The sequence below is a fragment of the Benincasa hispida genome, chromosome 9, assembly GCF_009727055.1.
Source record: "Benincasa hispida cultivar B227 chromosome 9, ASM972705v1, whole genome shotgun sequence".
Lineage (NCBI taxonomy): Eukaryota > Viridiplantae > Streptophyta > Magnoliopsida > Cucurbitales > Cucurbitaceae > Benincasa > Benincasa hispida.
The window spans coordinates 43153886-43163555 of record NC_052357.1 but is presented as its reverse complement, the minus strand read 5'-3'; the positions used below and the strand labels follow the sequence as shown (position 1 = coordinate 43163555).

The window sequence follows — 9670 nt, the reverse complement described above, 5'->3', positions numbered from 1 at the left end:
ATAATTATTCCTCTTTTTTACATTAAAGTCCTTGTGGTTGCCAACTTTTTTTTTTAAAATTTTATTTTTTTAAGAAATAGACAAATAGTGTTACAATCACCAACATGCAGAAAACCATAATGGCAAGTGAGGAATATAAATTATTTATCATCTGTTACTATTTTATTATTTTGGAAAGAAAGCAGCTTTTCTTCTAGAAATTTTAGTAAAAAAGTACTTGGCTATAAAAAAACAAAACAAAACAATAAACCAAAAAAAAAAAAAAATGTGTTAAGCAAGAAATAATTTTTCTTCTAAAATATCTTGTAGGTCCCTAAATTTTGGGTATAGTTTCCGTCTAGTCTTTAGATTCAAAATGTTATATAAATTTCAATGTTAAAGTGTAAAACCTTGAAATCTAGGAATCAAATTAAACAAAACTCAAATTTCAAGAGTAAAATTGCAGTGTTGTAAAATTTCGAGACTAAATTGAAACCAAATTCAAAACTTAAAAACTAAATGTGTAACATTTTGAAATCTATGGATAAAAAAGATATTTTTTTTCATTTTTTTAACAAAATTAAATTAGAAAATATATAGTTAGACTCATTTATGAAAAGGAGATCAAGAGTTAATTGAACACTCCACAATATGTCAGGAGCTTTGAGATGATCAATTATGGCCCTAATAAATAATGAATATAATAATTAAGTTTTTCACTGATCCCAAAATAGCTTGTAAAATTAGAAGTGATGAGAAAATAATACTATTACTGCCAATTAATTAAACACAAATAAAACCTCTTATTCTTAAGAAAACCAACTTCATTGGATCACTACATGCATATTCATATTAATTTATCTACATGCAGTGATACATTTACAATTTAAAACAACTTTCTCATAAAACCCTAATCAATCAGATATCTGTTTCAATGAAGAGAGACCATTCACTTTGTAGCTGATCTCTCTCTTTATAAAAAAAAAAAAAAAAAAAAAAAAAAGGAAAAACACTCTAAAATCATGTTTTTAAATAATTTTCAGCATTTTTGCTTTCATACATCATTACAAAAGTCAACAAAAGTTTGAGCCAAATTAGGGTAAGAAGAAGACGACGTTTCGACAATCTGCGACGAAGAGAGTAAATCGTCAAAATCAACATTCCATTCGAGGTACGGACCGTCATGATTATTATTTATCTTCGTTTCGTTAGTCCCAAAGCTTGTCGAGAGCGTTGGGCTCTCGAGATTCGGGAGTTGGATGAATCGATAATCTTGTTGTTGTTGTAGTTGGTGGTGGTGAAGATCAAAGGCATAGGAGTGGTGCAAATTTGAGAGTTGTTGGTCAGAGGAGTTGACCATTTGAGTGTGAGGGGTCATGGCATCTGAAAATGAAGGGGACCTAACAAATTGACTATTATTACTGTTGTTGTTTCTGAGATCATAATGTAAGGCTTGATGTTGATGGCTATTCCAAGCTCCAATGACTTGGTTTTGATTAGGGTTTGGTTTTTTGAATGCCCTACAGACCACCCAACCTTCTTCCTGCATGTATTCAAATAAAAATCTTAGATCTCATGCATTAGATTATTTTCATGAAAATTTAACTTAAAATAATTTTATTATTATTTTGAATAATTTTCAGGTATATCGTCGTGAAAAAATAGACACCTGATTGCTTAGACCTTTTTTATAACTATTTGATTTTATGTTTTCTGTTCTTGAAAATCGTAATTTTTTTTAATTATGATTTCTTTACATTAGTTATCATCTTTCCTAACTAAACACTTAATTCTTGATACAATTTCAAAGAAATAATAATAATAAAAAAGCACTTCTCTGAGTTTCCGAAAAAGTTAGATTGATTTTTTAAAAAAACTTCTAAAAGATAGAAAATAACGAAAACAAAAAAATCAAAATAGGTGGAAGTGTTGTTGTACAAATTTAATTTTCAAAAGAAAAAAAAAAAAATCAAATCAAACGGGGTTTAAAGGAATATGATAAAGGAAAAAAAACAAATGTGTATATATATATTATGAAAGTCAAAAATTAAAAGTACATGTTTTAGATATAGTTTAACCAATTCCTTCTTTTTCCTTTTAAAATTTTTTTATTTATTAATATTTTTGTAAAACATTTTTTACCCTTTAAAATCACTTAAGAAAGGCTAAACACACTCTAAAATTATTAAGTTTGTGTCGATAATCATTTCGTTTTAGATTTTTTTTTTGTTTTTGAAAATTAAACTTATAAACACTACTTTCATCTCCAATTTCTTCATTTGTTATCTTTTTTATATAGATGGTTTAAAATACCAAGCCAAATTTCGAAAACTAAAAAAGTAATTTTTAATTTTAATTTTTTTTTTGAATTTGAGTAAGAATTCAACTATTGTACTTAAGAAAGATGTAAATCACAGTAAAAAAATGGGGAGAAAATAAACTTAATTTTCAAAATTAAGAACATAAAAAAAATAAAAATGGTTTTATTTAAAACTATTATTTCCCCAAAACTATTCCAAATATACTAGAGATTAAGTCAAATCTCCCTACCTCCACCTGTACGGCGATTACGAATAATAAAAAAAGGTAAATTTTGTTATGGTATAGTTTTTCATATTAATTCATTATGAAGTGAAAGAAAACTTGCCTGAACAGGTGCAAGTTCAGAGTTTTGGAGACGATATTCATGCATAATCCAATCAGTTTTTCTTCCATTTGGAGCTCTACCTTTATAAAACACCAATGTCTTTCTCATTCCAATCACTCTATTCTTTGACAAAACTGCCTTATCTCTCCCTGTGGCCTTCCAAAATCCAGCACTTGTAGCTCGGTTCGTTCGACTTCCTGTCGGGTATTTTCGGTCCTTATGACTAAAGAAGTACCATTCCTTTTGCTCCTCGTAACCAAATTTACAATTAGCTGCACGTACGATTGTAAATTTAAGAGTGAGTTTGATCTAACTTTTCACAATAGCTTTTAACTAGATAAAAGTACGTGTGGAAAGTATGTTGAGTTGTTTGACTATAGAGTTAGAATCATTTCAAATAAAACATACAATTAATTGGTTAATTAGTGTTTTAATCTTCCAAGAGCATTTGTAAAAAAAATTACTTATGTTAGGGTTAGTTAGATTTGGTATAGATTAAGAAAGTACTTTTGAATTGGTTCAATTGTTCAATTTTTTTTTTTCAAATTTAAGCCATCCTAATTAGGTAATATAACCGATGACCATGAAACCTGTAGATTGAGTTGTTTCATTAAATTGTCGTAATCGAAAATTAAGCTTATAAACCCTACTTTCATTCATAAGTTTCTCACTTTATTATATACATTTTACAAAGTTAAACAAACACTTGAAAATAAAATAAAAGAAAAAGGAAATAACTTTTAAGAAGGGTTTTTTTTTTAAATATAATAAAATGAACCAAAATATTTACAAATATAGCAAAATTTCAGATTTTTAAATGATAGACATTGATAGATATCGATAGAATTCTATTAGTGTCTACCAATATCTATCACCGATGGATTCTGAATATTTACTATATTTGTAAATATTTTAAGCAATTTTGTCATTTGTAATAATTTTTCTTTTAAAAACTTGAAATTTAGCTTATTTAGAAAGGAAGGTGACAAATTTAGAAATGAGCACAAAATTTTCAAGACTTAGAAAAAAAGAAAATGGTTATCAACCTTCAATTTTAATGGTCGAACCATACTTATGAAGAGTGGATTATTACTAACAAAGTGGATTCCATTGATTTTGCACATAACAAAAAGTAGTATGAAAACAAAGCAAGAAAACTCAGGCTTTCAGAATGTTGAAAGTTAAAAAGTGAAGCCTAGTTTTTATAGGGTGAATGAGAAAGTCTAAGTAGGGGAAATGGATTGTGTTTGGAAAATGAAAAAAACAAACAATATATATATATATATATATATTAGAAATTTTAATCGATAGAAAAAATGTCAAATTATTTACATAAATAGCAAAAAAAACAATGATAGACGCTGATTTCTCCCAGTTTCTATCAGCATCTATCAGTGATAAATTTCTCCTAGTTTCTATTATTGATAGACATTGATAGACATCTATTAATGTTTATGAAAGAATATTAAAAATTTTGTTACTTTGTGTAAATAGTTTTCTTATTTTTCTATTTTCCTCTATATATTATATATGGGTTTGAAACTAACTCTTCCACTAAAAACTTAATTATATGAATTAATTGTGAAGGAATGAATGAATGAATTACCTTGGATATCCCATGGCTCCATTTTGTAAAGATCAATATCAACAATGACATCTAAGTCAATCTTCTGTGAGTTGATCTTCCTTTTGAGATAATAACCAACAAGTTCTTCCTCAGTTGGATGAAACCTAAAGCCTGGTGGCACACATGACTCCAAAATCTCCATTGATGGCCTAACTTCTTATTCTATTAAAAGAACATACAAAACAATGAGAGCTTAGCCATTTAAACAAACCCTAAAGCTTTGGATATAATCCATATAAAAATTATGATTTGGAGAAAATTAGAATCTAGTTCTTATGGTCGTTGTATACCATTCTTTTAAATAGTTACTACAGTGGAACTATTGATGAGGGTTTATATTAAATTCAAGAATGGAGACAATAATGAGTAGAAACCAAGAAAAACAAAGAGAATATATAAATTTGTAGTTTAAATTTGATATTGTCTTGAGACAAGAATCTTAATCTTGGGTGATTTCCTCAGCTGCATGACCTGAAACTATTGTTTTTAGCTTTTTGGGGCTTTTTTTTTTTTTTTTTTTTTAATTTTTGGAAATTAAAAATAAAAGTTGGCCGAAAAGCTTGACTTTTGCTGTCACAAAGCATGTTACATTTCTTTGAGTGCAGTTCACTCCCTTTTTCTATTTCTTATGTGGTTTACAGACAATATTTTCACACCACAACCAACCCTTTCTCTCTCCTCTCTCTTTTGTAACTCACACGTGTGGAGTTTCAACAAAAAAAAAAAAAAAAAACACATCGTTCTAAAAAAATGAACCAAGAATAATTCTCAAAAAAATTATACAAAGGTAGTTGGGACACAATGTGTGTAGCAATTCATTTAAACACGATTAAAAATGTATAAAAAGATTAAATTGTAAAGTAGAAATTAGTGACTATAGATCGATAAAACTCTCATAAATATCCCCTACAATAGGAATATTTACGAGACTATAGGAACTAAATTCTAATTTTTCTCCGAATCAAACGAACCAAATTTGCAAGTGAACGAAAAGAAAAACTTGGAACGACCCTATTCAATAAATTTTCGATGCTCGATCGAGTGCATATAACAATATCGATAGAACAAAAGAAAACCCTAAGAAATGAGATAAAAAAGAAGGAGAGATAGATACATATACATATACATATATATGAACTCACATAGAAATCTTGTAGGTGGTTTGTGAAGTCTTGATGTGAAAATAGAAGAATAGAAGAGAGATTATAGAAGATTATTTGAATGCAAGAATAAAAAGAGGATACATATATATATATATAAACTATAGAGATTAAAAAAGAAATGAAAAATGAAAAAGGGTATTGATTGCGCGTGGGGTGGCAGATGAATAGAAAGGTTTGTTTGGACGGCGTGAAACCATTGTTTTCAGGCCACCCCCCCTCTTCTCTTACTCTTATTTCTTCCCACCGCAATTTTGTATTACAAGACTTTGTTTTTAGCTTTCTTTTCCCTTTTTTTCTTATATTTTATGTTGCAAACCCTAGTAAATTAGGTCATCAGGAATTTATGTTCTTCTTCTTTCAACTTCTTCTAGAGGATTTTTTAGATTAGGATCTAGTAATTTCCATTTATTTTTTAAGAGAATATACATGGTTATTGTGGGATTAGTGGGTGCAACGAGATATCTCAACTAGGTTGACACGGTCGTAGCAACCTCATCATACCTCATCCCCCAAAAAGTTGTATTAGTTTTCACTGGTTAGTTTATGAGTTTCCAAATGTTGCGCTTTTAGTCCTTAAGTTTTGAGTTTGATTCCTAAGGTTTCAAAATGTTATAATTATATTCATGAAGTTACAATTTTGTTTAAACTTATTCTAGAGGGTTTTCTGTTTTTTCTTTTGTTAATATCATAAAGCTACTAGGATCATACCTTGTGTTAAATGTAAGTTATGTTGTGGAGAAATGGTTCTGAGAGATTTGGATTGTTGTAGTATTTGGATGTATTGTACCCATTGATTAAGCAATGTAGAAGTATGGATTGAATATGCATTATTTAGTTGAGTAATACGGTTAAGTAGATACGTGCAGTGGCAACCAAGTACTAAAATATTAATGTTGATGGAAATGTCAAAGTTTCAATTTGATAGAAATATCGATGGAAATATCATTAAAATTTCAATGTCATGCTTATCAGACTTTGTGGTCGGACTCCGAGTTAGAAGAGAGAAATTAAAAAACTAAATTAATAAATAATATTGTACCATTTAAAAACAAGTTGACATATTTACATTATATTCACATTAGTGATTGACCAAGCATGCTCAATTTCGTCCAACATTGAAGCCGTGCCTAGCAAAATGCTCAACAGGGCATGCACCATGCATGCCCCCAACAAGTTTATAAGTTGGAGGTGTTATCTCGATTTGACTCAAAAACCCTATTTGGGATGACCAAGGTTTTAACAAAACTTATAAATAAGTCATTATAACCGTAGAGGATTGGATCAAGTAAGTCAATTCTCACACTCTCGAATTTTAAAACTTCCACACTCTTTTACTCTCGTATTTGGGATGACTTAAGCATTTGAGTGTTTATGTTTGAAACACCAAATCAGAGTGCAAGTTTTCAATTATATTGCATGCCACATTCTTCTTCTATCATACCATTATTGTCACATTGAAGTTAGACTCTTTTTCTTGTCTTAATTTTGGCATCAAGGATGTATATGTTTAGGCGGGTAAGATGTGTCATTTGGCCCAACCTCTCTCTTTCTCTGGTCTTTACTTCCTCAGTCTATCAGCCATTATTTCTCACACTTATCTAATCCTCACGTGATGATCATTCTTCTAATTTACCCCTAACAATCCGTCTTCCTAATCTCATGATTCTTGGTCTGAAAATGACCCATAACATATATGTTTAGTAATATCTTTTTTTCTCTTAAAAAGTTTCATATATCTTTCTTAATCTTTAAAATTCAAACTGCCCTTAAAAGAAAAATCATTATCAAACTTACTTTAGGATTTAATTTCCTCATATTTCCAAGCTTGCATAGTTAAGTCTTATGAACAAGTTTATTTTTCTTAATATTTGTGTGAAATTAACATGAATAACTATACCAAGTATTTAACTTTGTCGTTTTACAAAATGTGAAAAAAAAAAAAGAAGTGATTTTTATAATTAAACAACCAATAATTAGAAGTTGAGCATAAGGAATTGTCTGTTTTAGAAAAGGTCGCTTTCTGTCACTCCCACAATTCAGCTTAGGTTGTCTCCTTTGCTGAGCCGCCCTTTGCCATTTGGCACCAACCATACTCGCCACGTGTCTTCCATGTCAGACTTTCCAGCTTGTCCTTATGGAATTGCTAATCATTTGTGTTCCCCACATTTTTTATTTAACATCTCTCATTGCTTTTTCTCTTTCATACATACATTTTTATGTTATGTGTACTTATTAAGTACTCTAATTATGCTTTAATCTCTCATTTATAACTTTTTACTTTTCTCTTTCTTTTTTTTTTTTTTTTTTTTTTTGTAATTTCACAAAATTGGCATTTCAGTTAGTTAGAAGTTAGAACATGGGTAAATATTGTTAGACAAAATATTAGGGTTTGTGTGTGTCTGTCATCTTTTAAAGCTCCAACTTTGTTCTTCATAGGTTGGTGTACTTATATATTAGGTTAAATAAGAGTTTTGATTTTCCAACTTTCATAATATTTTAGTCCGTTTGGTAATCATTTGGTTTTTAAAAATTAAACATATTTCCTTTCAATTTCTTAAAGTGATTTGCATCATTCCTAACTAAAGTAGTCGAGTTCTTAGCCAAATTCTAAATTCCAAACTATTTTTTCAAAAAATAACCTTTTTATTTTTCAAAACTTGACATGATTTTTGAAAATATAGATAAAATGTAGATGATAAAACAAGAAATTTAGAGGTTAAATGAATATGTATTGACTTAATTTTCAAAAACTAAAAATGATTAGAAATCCAAATGATTATCGAATGAACTCTCATTCAATTTTCATAACAATTTAGTAATTTAGCTTTTGTGCACTTTGAAATTATAACTGTAACAATTTAGTGTCTATTGTAATACTGTTAAGTGTAATCAATCTATGGGAAGATGTTTGCACCTTTACAGGTTGTTGGTCTCACGCTCAAGACTGTTTGTAGATTACGGTCCATCTACCATATCTCTAAATCTAAATGCCTTTTTTTAATGCTCCTTGTATTTGTCTCTCTTTAGGGCATATCTCTAGCCCTTCTCTCGACTCTTTTTACTGTTTGCATTTTGTACTTCTTCTGATGTCTTTGATTATTAATAAAAGAGGTGGGGATGGTGAGAGTGCTAAGAATGTGTCCACTTAGTAGAGATATTTTGGTGTACCTACGGGCCCAAATTATATCTTTTTAAAAAATATATTGTTAAGTGGTTTTAAATTGAAATTGATAAGGAAGTAACATATTATGATAGTTTATAATTACCTCATGAGTAACTCTAGGTGTTATCCAAGAGATTTATTTATAGAGAGAGAGAAAAAAAGAAAGAAGTCTTTGATAAGAGAATCTTTTTGTATATATGATGTCTCTTACATCTATGGTGTGTAGATCACATATAAGTGCAGGTCACATTTATATACGTACCGATGCACTAGTTCAATGTGTAAACACCTTTATATGAACAGTTGTGTCATGCTAGCATGAATTGCAATCGTTCAACTCTTCTCTTTACAAAGGCTTCAACTCAAAGATTCTCGTCATGTCATAAAAGATTGAATGAAAATATCGAAATTTATTAAACAAGGGCAAAAGAATGAAGTAAACGTTTTCCTCCATAGTCCAATCAAATAAAAAAGTGTTAAAAGAGATAAAACTCATAACGAACAAATTGGTGATTAAAATTAAGTGAAATAAAAGTTGTTAATTCAAATTGATATACAACTGGTATAATAAGATACTTCATTACCTCATGAGGAATACTTCGGTTTCTTTGAAAAGATTAATATTTGGATAGGAAAAAAAAAAAAGAAAGGAAAGGAAGCAATCTTTTTAATAAACTTGACCTCAATTGTAATGGCTTAACCAACAAGGATCTTTTCAATATATTTTATCTTCAGTGACATGCTTTATAAGAAAATTTCTAAAAAGATCATTCCAATATAAAATTTCTCCAAATTAAGCATGTTTCACACTTTGTAGTTCTTATAGTTGAGTCATCGAAAAAGAAAGATGCACATTGTTTATATAGTAATTGTTAATTCATTTAAACCCTTCATAGCCATAGTTTAGAAAAATTTAAGGTACCTTAATTTTCAATCTTATTTTCATTGAGTATGATGTGAAGTATGAGCACCTATATATAATAGGGCGGAGAGAAGAAGATACAATAATCTTTCCTAAATATTAGGAGAATATTTAACAAGATATAAGATTTAATATTGAATAATCTAAACACATCAAGTAAATTTGATAC

General features: G+C 29.0%; 1 protein-coding gene across 1 annotated transcript; it reads right to left on the bottom strand.

Annotated features, from left to right (window-relative positions):
* Positions 1-985: 985 nt before the first annotated feature.
* LOC120087069 (NAC domain-containing protein 30-like) lies at positions 986-5616 on the bottom strand. The gene is made up of 4 exons (XM_039043917.1): positions 5396-5616; positions 4233-4415; positions 2627-2898; positions 986-1522 (listed from the first exon to the last, which is right to left on the bottom strand). Exons 2-4 carry the CDS (start codon positions 4393-4395, stop codon positions 1034-1036), a joined length of 924 nt encoding a protein of 307 aa, XP_038899845.1. The 5' UTR covers positions 4396-4415; positions 5396-5616; the 3' UTR covers positions 986-1033.
* Between the last annotated feature and the right edge of the window lie 4054 nt (positions 5617-9670).

Bases quoted from the DNA above. Each gene is read 5' to 3' on its own strand.
- LOC120087069 (XM_039043917.1), bottom strand. From the start codon at position 4,395: ATGGAGATTTTGGAGTCATGTGTGCCACCAGGCTTTAGGTTTCATCCA. The intron at 2,899-4,232 runs GTAATTCATTCA...TCGTACGTGCAG, and splicing joins GGAGCCATGGGATATCCAAG to CTAATTGTAAATTTGGTTAC. The intron at 1,523-2,626 runs GCAAGTTTTCTT...GAATACATGCAG, and splicing joins CTGAACTTGCACCTGTTCAG to GAAGAAGGTTGGGTGGTCTG.